The sequence below is a fragment of the Gymnogyps californianus genome, chromosome 8 (genome assembly GCF_018139145.2).
Source record: "Gymnogyps californianus isolate 813 chromosome 8, ASM1813914v2, whole genome shotgun sequence".
Lineage (NCBI taxonomy): Eukaryota > Metazoa > Chordata > Aves > Accipitriformes > Cathartidae > Gymnogyps > Gymnogyps californianus.
Genome location: NC_059478.1, coordinates 10,651,257 through 10,662,403, shown reverse-complemented (window position 1 = coordinate 10,662,403; position 11,147 = coordinate 10,651,257). Strand labels below are relative to the sequence as shown.

The 11,147-nt window shown below is 46.0% G+C and overlaps 1 protein-coding gene across 1 annotated transcript in view; it reads right to left on the bottom strand.

Moving 5' to 3' along the window:
* Positions 1-2,756: 2,756 nt before the first annotated feature.
* Positions 2,757-11,147, bottom strand: part of CFH (complement factor H) — a 37,732-nt gene continuing 29,341 nt past the window's right edge. Inside the window, exons 17-25 of the mRNA XM_050900804.1 lie at positions 9,668-9,874; positions 8,879-9,055; positions 8,027-8,203; positions 6,883-7,059; positions 5,899-5,905; positions 5,405-5,580; positions 4,458-4,658; positions 3,297-3,494; positions 2,757-3,153 (exon numbers count right to left, since the gene is read on the bottom strand). Of these exons, the coding sequence (XP_050756761.1) occupies positions 3,140-3,153; positions 3,297-3,494; positions 4,458-4,658; positions 5,405-5,580; positions 5,899-5,905; positions 6,883-7,059; positions 8,027-8,203; positions 8,879-9,055; positions 9,668-9,874 (1,334 nt within the window). The 3' untranslated portion in view covers positions 2,757-3,139. The remainder of the gene's footprint in view (positions 3,154-3,296; positions 3,495-4,457; positions 4,659-5,404; positions 5,581-5,898; positions 5,906-6,882; positions 7,060-8,026; positions 8,204-8,878; positions 9,056-9,667; positions 9,875-11,147) is intronic.

The window sequence follows — 11,147 nt, the reverse complement described above, 5'->3', positions numbered from 1 at the left end:
CTTACTTGTCTTTCCACCTTAGCTATTTGTCATAGGTGGACAAGGGATACAAAGCAACATGACGCTGCTAAACTCTAAGTGGACCTTTAAAAACACTCTCTCTCTCTCTCTCTGTCTGCGTAAGTTGTTCTAATACCTGTTGCTTCAAATCTTCAGCACTGTTTTCTATGCACCTTCCAACAGTATTTGCTGACAAAAGAATGTATTTTACATTGTCACCATATTGTCTTCTGTGTATTATTTCAACCATTTTTACTGCAGCAGGAAGAGCAAGTGTTTCCCCAATGGTATGTGGCTTTTTGTCTTTTGCTATGAAGCGAGATGCCTCGAAAGAGGCTTCTAAACATTTATCATTAAGTTTAGTGAAATTTTGTTAAGTACTAGGTTGAGTATGACATGACTTAAAGCATCACTGAAAAAATTGTAGAGGTTTGTTTTCATGTTCTGGATGCTTATTTTTTTAAATGTCTTGCTAGCATTAGCTCATATCTTAAGGCACAATATACTAAGGGCAAGGTTCATTGTTAATAATAGTGGATTTAAATCCATATTTCAAATAGTCTTCACAATCTCAAATTTTTTTCATCCACTTCCTGTCAGATGCAATTAGAGAGACATTGTTTTTACCTCGTAATGTGGCTGATGAGGAGCTCATACTAGGAGTAGAAGTGTCAGCTCTGCCATTTTCTTGTTGTTTGCTTGTGTGTTATCTTCTGTCTGCAGTTTCTTTGCAAGGAATCTTTTTAAGCCACTTGTCCATTTTGTGAGGGTTAGTTTGGTTAAAACTAAATATAATTCACAAATGCACTTAACTGGGCACTGCATTGCATTGCAATATGCTGAAAGCGAACGAATGAGTGAGGATGCCTCTGTGAACACCTCTGCGTTGTGGAGCACCCACTCTCCCCTCAGGACACGTCGGTACCCTATGTGACATGGAACCCTCTGACATACAGACCAAGTGAAATTGCCACTGTCAAATCTGAATATTAAATATCAGTAAAACTTAATATCTTTTTTTCTTTTTTGACAAAAAATAAATATAAATAGAAGTTCTAATATTGTCTTCCCACACCCCAATGGATCATCTTCCGAACCCCTTGGGGTGCATGCACCCCACTTTGGAGCCCACTGTTCTAGAGGACCTTCAGTGTTGATTTATCTGGTCTTGACCTGAAGGGCTCCCTCTTCTCCAGGTCCCTGCAACAAAAGACCTGTCTGTGCTTAGGAAGTCAGCGCGCCTTTGCTCTCTTCACATCTTCTTATTCTAAGAAAATATGTCCAGTTATTTGGTTATGGGGCTGCCAAAGCAAAGATTTAGCTGTTCCAAAATCTCCCTTGTCATCCAGCAAAAGGAACAACAGAAGTATTTCTTGCTTCATTTTGTTAGACAGAAATCAACCCATATTAATACTCCATGTGAATATTGAGATAAGCTCCTTTAACTATATACAAATACAGCATGCTGGTTCAGCTGATTTTCATGACCTTAGTGGAATTAGATGAGGTTAAAGAAAAAACCCTCTGAGATGAAGGCACCAAAGGCCAATGCAAAATCACCCCTTGCTGCACAGTGCCAGGTGGGCTGCCCACACTGGCTTTCAACAAATCTTAGAAAAGTGAATAGCAAGAAAAGAAACTACATATCATCTACAAAGCCCAATAGGTAAGAGGCAGTAAAAACACTCCCTCAACCTTCCCGTGCCCAGAAAGACATCAATGATGATACACAAATGTGTTAGCTGCAACATGTTAGCATACATCAGGTGCAATATGTCATCATCAGATCAACAACCAAAAAATCAAGAAGGTCCTGACCTCATCAAGACACCATCACAAACTCTCCTATAAAATATAAGGATGGCATTCCAGGACCTGGACCAATAAGTCATCCCCGCCTCCACCAAGAAATCCCCATTACTTGCATCCCAACATCTTGCCCTTCCAGCAAATGTCAGTGTCCTGGTTTCGGCTGGGATAAAGTTAATTTTCTTCCTAGTAGCTGGTATAGTGCTGTGTTTTGGATTTAGTGTGAGAATGATGTTGATAACACACTGATGTTTTAGTTGTTGCTAAGTAGTGCTTATCCTAAGCCAAGGACTTTTCAGTTTCCCATGCTCTGCCCGCAAGCAGGTGTGCAAGAAGCTGGGAGGGAGCAGAGCCGGGGCAGCTGACCCAAACTAGCCAAAGGGATATTCCATACCATAGAACGTCATGCCCAGTACATAAACTGGGCGCAGTTGGCCGGGAGGGGCGGATTGCTGCTTGGGCATCAGTCAACGGGTGGTGAGCAACTGCATTGTGCATCACTTGTCTTTCTTTTCTTGGGTTTTCTTTCTCTTTTTTTTGTTATATTCCTTTCATTATGATTATTATTATTATATTATTATTATTAGTTAGTAGTGTATTTTATTTTACTTTAGTTATTAAACTGTTCTTATCTCAACCCACGAGTTTTACCTTCTTTCCCAATCCTCCTCCCCATCCCACTGGGAGAGGGGAGGGGAGGGTGGCTGTGTGGTGCTTAGTTGCTGGCTGGGGTTAAACCACGACAGTCAGGGAGGCTCAAGTCCCCCATAAGAACTGGGTCTGTGATGTAGAGACTTCCTTGGGGCGTTCAAAGGAGACTGCACTCAGTTGCTCATCCTGATCAGGCAGTCAGGACACTCACCTCTGCCATGACCCCAGGGCAGTTTCCAGGCAAGCACACGGAGAAGCTAGGAGCAGACAAGGCCAAACACACTCTACTTGCTGATGATCAAAGTACCCGCGGGCTTTAATTCTTGTCTCAGTATGCCACCAAAGCCAGCCTATTTCAGGACACAATGGTTAATAAAAATAACAGTGACATCAATACAGAATGGATAAAATGCAAGCACAACCATTCGGATGGATAAAAGGTAAAGACATTTACAAAATGTAAAGACAGTTACAAAAATGGATAAAATGTGGATAAAATGTAAACACAATCATCCAATAATAAAAAGGATAACAATAACAAATTCCAAGACAGAACATTGGCTAAGCTGCAGACAAAGCACAGCGAAACGGGAAACGCCAGGAAAAATTGAGCTCAAATCACTGGGTCGGTTGAGGGGTCTGTCATTTCCACAGCTGGGCTCCTTCATACCATTTCCATTTATCCAAACATCCCTGCAGCATAAAGAGAAAAAAGGGGAAAAGGCGTGAAGACCAAGCCTGACACGTGGCAGTGGTTCTTCAGAGCAGCAGACGGGCAATTTCAGCAAAGCTGCCTCCTACAGACCCCCGCCGTGTCCCCGGCACCGAGCACTCACATTCACATGTAGGATACTTAATCACTCCATCCAGGCACTGTGCTCTAAATTTCTCAGGGCGTGAAACTTTCTGGTACCATCGCTTGCATGCAAAGAAAATATAATCCCCAGAGAGATAGGTGGAAGTGCGCGACCGGCTTGACGACTGTAGTTGAATATTGTTCCCTTCCATAGTCCTCTCATTCACTGTACAGTTCCCTGCAAAGAGTACTTCCATTATTTGCCTGTAGACCTCACACCGGACAACTGATGCTCTGAAACTGTTGGTACCAGCTGAGTGCCCAAAAGATTTATTCCCCTTTGCTGCTTCCCCTCCTGATTCTGACAGGGAAACACTGAGAGAGGAATCTGGGGAGAAGAGCAGGGTAATTGGGAAGAAAGCCTTCACACTTCCCACGTACAGCGCGAGGGCCCCCTGCCTCCTTGGCAGAAAAGGACTCTTTACGGCTGGCTCAGGTGGCCCTTCTGCTACTGTCCCCACCTGCATTAACACATGGTGCAGACAACGAAGGGCAAATGCCCATTTTGTACTCGTCGGTAACGATGCAGCAGTGAGGGTTTGGGGAAATTCTGGGATGAGGCAAGCGCAGGTTTCCTTACAGAGAAGCCTACGAAGGCCTGGGACAGGCAGCAGCTGCTGCCTCCACACGTGTCAGCGCATGGCACAACCAGAGAGAAGCTTGGAGGGCCAGGGGCACGAAGCAGGCACAGCCGTGGCTGCACAAGAGAACCAGGACACAAGCTTGCTGGGGGAAAGCCCTGCCTAAAGAGGCAGGCTTGGGGGAGTCTGCAAGGAAACCGTCTCCTGCCCTTCAGACCCGCCATGGTAAGGGAAACGGCATGGTTCGCTATCAGGGATTCACTTTCAGGGCACTGACAAGCTCTTTGGTCCCGCCTGCAAGTGGCCAGGCACTCGCAGCACAAGTAACCGCGGCATGAGCCCCTGAGAGCCCTTTCCCCAGCAGTCTTTCCAGCTCAGGCACGCCGGTCAACAGCTTCTTGGGGCACTGCCCCTCACCACCTGCAGCTTACGGGATGCTCCCACACCCTGGCTCCTCCCCGGGCGCTTCCCCAGGAAAGCTAAAGGCTTTCCCCTCGGCTTCAGCATTAAAAATGCAACAACACAGCGGCTAAGCAGTGGCCGAAGTGGAGATGACTTACTTCCCGGCTTGCACCATGGATATTCTAACGTCCCCTGCACACACTGTGCTCTGAAGGGGGAAGATGCTGGGTCCTCCAAATAGCCTCTTGTACACCGGAATTCAATAAAGTCACCCGATCTGGCATACAGCTTTCTTCCTATGAGCCATTTCAGCTCAATATTGTTTCTGGCCATGTCTTCTTCAGATGCGGTACAGGCCACTTGAAAAAGGCAAGAAAAGAGCGTCATCACTTCATACAGACAGACCACAGGTGACTTTTTTCCCCCTAGAGCCCACAGAAGCTCTTTGCATCAAAACCCGCTTCCAGCTATTTGCTCTGACCCTCTGACTAGGAGTGGATCCAGCCACACCTAGACTCCTCTCTGAGAAGGAGTTTAGAAAGCAAGGGGGTCCTTTCTGAACCTCGTGACTCAACGGGAGGGTCTCCCCGACAGTTTTGTCTGACCGTGTCCTCTATGCAGTAACTAATCAAGCGTACCTTGGCATCGAATCCTGTTAAACCACTGTGGCATTTACCATTGAGCTTTGTTAACTCACTACTTAATAAAGTACATTGTCGCTTCTCTCTGACGAGTGAAGTGCCCGACTCCATCCGTGTCACCTCCCCGCTCACAGCCTGCTGACAGCAGGAGCGTCCCCAACTCGGGAGCACTCGGGAGCCCTGCACAGTGATGGAGATCCCCTCACGCAGCGGGCTTCAGCCCAACTCCCCTCCTCCCGAACCCGCTGTGGTGGCGAGAGACAGCAGGCAGCAGAGGGGACTACAGGAGCTAACTTCAAGAGGAAACTCCTTCTGGACAAAGAAGGACTCGTTGCTGTTCTGCCCTGCCGGCATCGCAGCCCCAGCACAAGTGCTGCTGCACAGGCGATGCCCTCAGGAGCTGAGAAGACGACAACAGGAGCAGTCACACGGCCTTTGGCCACACAGCACGTGCTTCAACCTACCTAGGCAAACTGGGGGGCTTGTCCACTGCCCGTCAGTACAGGTGATATACTGAGATCCTTCGAGGACGTAGAGACTCGGGCATTTGTATTCCAGAGTTGTACCTTGCTGATATTCTTGCATGGGGAAGGAAAGAAGGTCTCCGTTTTCAATAACTGGAGGCGGGCCACATTTCCCCCTTTCCCTGGAAGAAAATTCCCAATCAGAGAGAAAGCCACGAGAGTTTAATTGCAGCGGAGACCCGGCCACAAATACTGCCGGAGAGCACGTTGGCACTACTCTGAGAGACCCAGAGGAAAGCGGAGAGAAAACCAAATACGTGGCAGGTGAAAAAGAGCAGGAGTTTCTCATTTCTCCAGTGCTGGGACTCACGACTGCCAGTTCACCCCATTTGTCCACAGCTGAAGTGCTTGCAGCTGTCTGCAGGACTTCCTCCGTCCTGCATAGCGGTGTAGCGTTTGGCACAGCTCTTTCTGCAGAAGAGCCTGACACCCACCTCCTCCCTGCGCTGCCTGAGCGGTGAGAAAAGTGGGTCCGATTGCAAACAGTAACCAGTGTCACTGAACTGCACCACTGCAACCACTAACGGGATAGCCCTTGGGCTCTGTGGCCCACTTACGGCCACTGGGGAGTTCCCACATGCCAATCCTGAAGCACTGCTGCCTCACGGATTTTTATACCTATTCAAGCACCACACTGCTGCCAAGTCTGGCCTTCCAACGGACCGTGCACTGGGAAATCTTCAGAGAAGACCCAGGTCCCTTGGTACCAGCAGTGAGCCTCTCTGCACTTGGCATTGTGGTCTGGAGCCACAATATGGAGCCTGGTCTTAATTCATCTGCTGCTTCTGCGCCCCTTTCAACTCCCAGCTGGGTGGTGTTTGAGTCAACTGCTGCTGCATTGGTTCACGTGCTGAAACTTTCTGTGTGTCTAACGAAAACAAATGGGATTATTGAGTGCGCTCATGAAATCCCAGGAGGCACCAACACACAGTACCTAGGTATCGGCTCACGCATCAAATTCTACCCCCAGTTGATTTAACAGTTGATTTGACTCCATGGCATTCAATATAGCAGTGCATCATCTGCGTTATCTGGACGCCAACTAGCAGGGAAGCTGTGGGCTCTGTTCTCCAACACTGGCGGCAAAATTTCTCACTCTCTTCTCATCAGGCAGGCACCAAAAGTAGATTCTAAGGAGTCCAAGGGCTGCGTCTCAAAATTAGACCTGGCCAGCAACTGCTCTCAGCCTCAGGGTGGTTTTCCAGACGTGGCCCTCTCGAGTGAAGCCACCTGGGTCACTCAGCTGCTAAACGCATCTGAATAGGTACCTGGGAAAATGGCTTTTTCCTGAGTGTGCCAGATGATAGGTTGCGTTTGCGCACAGTCACGGGACTGAAATTTGGAGAAGTAAATGCCACTGAGTCAGCTTCATGACCGTCTCGCTGACAGGCGACTGTATGAAGAGAGAGAGAAATTACCTTTGCACTTTGGCAGCTCTGTCCAGGTCCCGTTCTGACACGCTACGGTGGCAGTCCCGGTCATCTCAAAACCTTGCCAGCACTGATAGCGAGCACTCTCCCCAGGCAAATACCTTGACTTTTTAACACCTTGAACTTTGCCACCAGCAATTTCTGGAGGAGGTTCACACGTCACATCTGAAAAGAGACACTGCTGCAGTCACGTTCGCAGTCATTGAGGTGTTCCCCTATACAACCGACAACAGTTAAAGGAATCAACCTTGTTACAATTTCTGTCCAGATTTTCTGCCTCAGGTGGGTCACAGCTCCACGAGTTCACCATGGAGAAAGCAATCAGGCGTGACAGGGGCAGCAGAACACTCTCTCTCTGGGACTCTCAGGAGACAGCAGGGCCAATGAGAGCTTCTAGAAAAAGCCAGCGTTTCTGTAGCTACACCTTACGGCACAAGAAGCCACACCAGCCTTCCTGCGTGCCCGTGTCCCTGCCCAGGGAGCCCTGGCACTCCTGGAAATCACAGGGGTGGCAGCCAAGCTGGCGCTCTGCTGAACCGCAGAGCTCTGGAGGTGCTGGTCAGCCTGCACTGCTCAGGGATAAAGGCAGTCAGCGCCATGGAGGTGTGTGAAAGCCAAGTAGCACTTGTTCACCCTGCAGCCACAGATTTGGGCAGGGGACGGGAGCACAGCTCCTGACAGTTCCTTGTCACAGGAACGCTCTTCCCGCTTCCATCTGCATCGGTCAGAGCGGAGCCCTGGAGAAGAACTGCTGTTTCTCTCCCCTCCTGCTTCCTCCATTCAGATACTCCCTGACAGGCTGGAACAGCACAGAGGAGCCCTTACGTGTCTGTCTAGGGAAGGTCGCTGAAGTGGCGGACTCTGGGGAAATACCAGTATCATACAGGAGAAGGACAGAGCAGCGCATTTTAGGCCCTGCTTCCTCACGACGTTTTTTGCTGTGGATGAAAATATCCCCAGTATTTCTAGAAGCATCAAGCTAAATTAAAGTGCTGTGCAAGGAAGCAATAGCAAGTACAAAGTGGGGGTACACAAAGAAAACAGAAGTAAAAAAGGTAAAGTCTCTAGAGCGTTTAGGTAAACAAACCGTCCCCTCTATGCTAACAGGCAAGATGAAAGCACAGGTTCCCACCTCTGCAAATTGGTGCTTGTGACCATTCTCCATTCGTACAAGTGACATAGTTTCCACCCATCAGCTGAAAATTGCTTTCACATTCATACTGCACTCTGGCACCGGGCAGATACCTCTCCTGTTGAGTGCTTGTCATATAAGCATTGGGAATTTCAGGTGCGGCTCCACAGCTAACATCTGAAAAGAGAGGTGGGTTTAAGAACAGCAGCGCAGCAACGTGACAATCACAGAACATTTTATTCCGGAGCACCGTTGTTCCTGATGGGCAAAACCAGTTTGCGTAATGCAGATCATTTTCTACAGGTAGAAAAGGAAGATATTATGGTCTTTATTCTGCCACGCTTTGCCACACAATATTAGTTTTGCCTAGAGTGACTAAAAAGAGAAAAGGAGTTGCAGGATACCTAGTGCATGTACGTGCAGATTGGTGCTGTTCAGCACTGTGTGCCAAAGGGCTGGAGAGCCAAGTGATTTCTTTACTATTTGAGGGCAACTTTCAGCAAGTGACATTCTTAGTGATGTGAAAGTAAGATACATCACCCTGCCAGTTATCTCCTCCTTTGCAGCCAGCATCCATTCCTCCATAACCCTCCGCCTGCTTGACTTCGGCAGAGACCTAAGTTTCAGCTACTAGCTTCAGCCCACAGGGGAAACGATTTCTTTGCTGGTCTACCCTCCCTGCTTGTTGTTTCTCAGGAGCCCGAAAAATAGGTGTTGTAGCAGCCCCTTCAAAGCAAGTCACCTGTTGGCTCTATTGGTCTGACTCACCTGCCCGCCTGAGTTGACATTACTTTTATTCGCAACATGGAAGACTAAGAAGGATCATAGACTACTTAGAAGCAGAACCTATACCTTCACAGAAGGGCGGTGCTGTCCAGTTGCCTTCTCTGCAAATAATTTCAGGGGGACCAACAATCAGGAACCCTGCATCACACTGGTAGCGAATTGTTTCACCAGGCTCATAAATTTCCTTGTTTCTGCCTTCAATTTGAGCATTGACAACTTTTGGAATACTTCCACATGGCATTTCTGAAAAGATACAGGAAGCTGATGCGTGTGCTAATGGGATACACATAGAATGAGTGTACTGTTTCCACAAACCAGATGCCTTTTAGAGAGCTTTTTCTAACATCAGCATAGTCATCCGCTGACAGCGGATTTTACAGAAAAGGTGGCATACGGAATATGCTTAAATAAGTCACTCCCCTAAACAGGCATGGACTTCAGTCACTGAAATATTTAGATCCTGTTTCTAACCACGCCAGAAAATTTTAATAAAGGCTTCTGTCCCTTACTACACCAAAGTGGTTGCCATCACTGAGGCACCAAAGCAACTCCTAGTCACTAGTGGACTCCGCAGAGCACAGATCCTTGGATTCTGAGGATGCGCCCAGGACTCACCTGGCAGAGATATGAACTGAACAAAGATTGCAAGAATACAAAGGACTATTTAAAAACTAAACTGCATTCAAAAAGTCAGTCTTGCATCCAGTCAGGATCGCTCTGAAGACATCCATGAGGGATGATAGGATTCCACAGCAAAATATGGAGTTACTGGCTCTTACTAGTCAACCTCCAGTTTAAAATTCTTTCAATTTCATTGCTAAATGTGCTTCAAAAAAAAGTATTTTTTGATACTACCCAAGCATGTAGGAGCTGAAGTCCAGTTTCCCATAGAACAAGTTATCTCCGATGGTCCATCTAAGATGTATCCAGAACGAGAAACATACGTAAATCTAGCACCAGGCAGATAAATTGTTTTCCCTTCTTTTTTAATTTTTAAGTGTTGATTTTCCAGCCTGGGAACATCAGCACATTCTACGGGTTGTGGTGGCAAACATGGTCTTTCTAAAAAATACAGAAAACACAGATCAATAATAATGCAAGACAATTAATATTCCAATGACATATGCCATCTAAAACTGAAAACAAAAATATAATCATCCAAATATAAATTAAAAGGCTTGAACAGAAGATGAAGAAATATCTAAGATACACAAACCAAATCTTCTCTCTTCTTCCTGTCCTACATGGGGTTTCCTTCTTTTCCTTTGAACGAAATTAAAGCCATTTTCCAGTTCATATGAAGGAGATACCGTTACAGCTTAGCATCAAGAACAGGGAAAATTTCACAGGCAGAGAAATAGAAGAGACATTATCTTGTTTTGGAATACTGAAAGTGAGTTTCTAGAATGTTAGCTATTAAATTTTTCCACCATTAATAAAGTTGTACCAATGTCCTGAGGGGTTCTGTGATGATATGATGAAAAAGAGAACAGTACTTATGAAGTATTATAATGTACTTCCTGATACATACAATGGATTAAATCTCTATGAAGCCCTCCTGAGTCAGGGCTGTCCCAATGCTTTCTTCTCCTATACTACTGTAGAGTGGGTGGACTTAAACTATATTTTATATGCATTTTTAATTAATTAGTAAATTAGGTTTTATTAGTTGACACATCAAGTTGAAAGCATGTGTTTGCACTGAATTCCACAATACAAAAGATCTAATTACAGTCAAAGTTCCTGTTCAGTAACTGGGACTGGGAATTTTGGTTCAGTAAAAGCTGTTTTATGAACAGCTCAAACATTTTTTTGGTTATTCTTCTCTATATCTGCCACTTAGCAGCAGAAATGGAGACTCACAGGCAATGCAAAAGAAGAGAAAAAGAGAAGCCACGTGGCATCAGAATTTTGCAGTTTAAAAATACAGACATGGTTGGCATGTTGTGCACATCAGTCACCAGCTGGCACCTCATTTGTCCTGTGCTCAGCTATCTCCTGTTCATTTCTGAAAACACTTCATTCTACCTTTTAATGAACTTCTGCTTACAAGATATCACCTGCATCGGTAATATTTTAGCAATTGGATTACAGATTCCTCAGCATTTCTTAGAATAGATGGCCTGAGTTATGCCATATCATTTATACTCCTATTACAGGAAGAAGCCACAAAAAGAAAAGGAGAAAAATCAAGAAAGAATAAAAATGAAAAAATCCAAAGACTGCTACTACTACAACTAAATAATAAATAATACTGATTTTTTCACCACGATACTATTAAAGGCCCCCAGTCAAAACTGAGACTCCATTCTGCAATATACTAAACAAACAAATA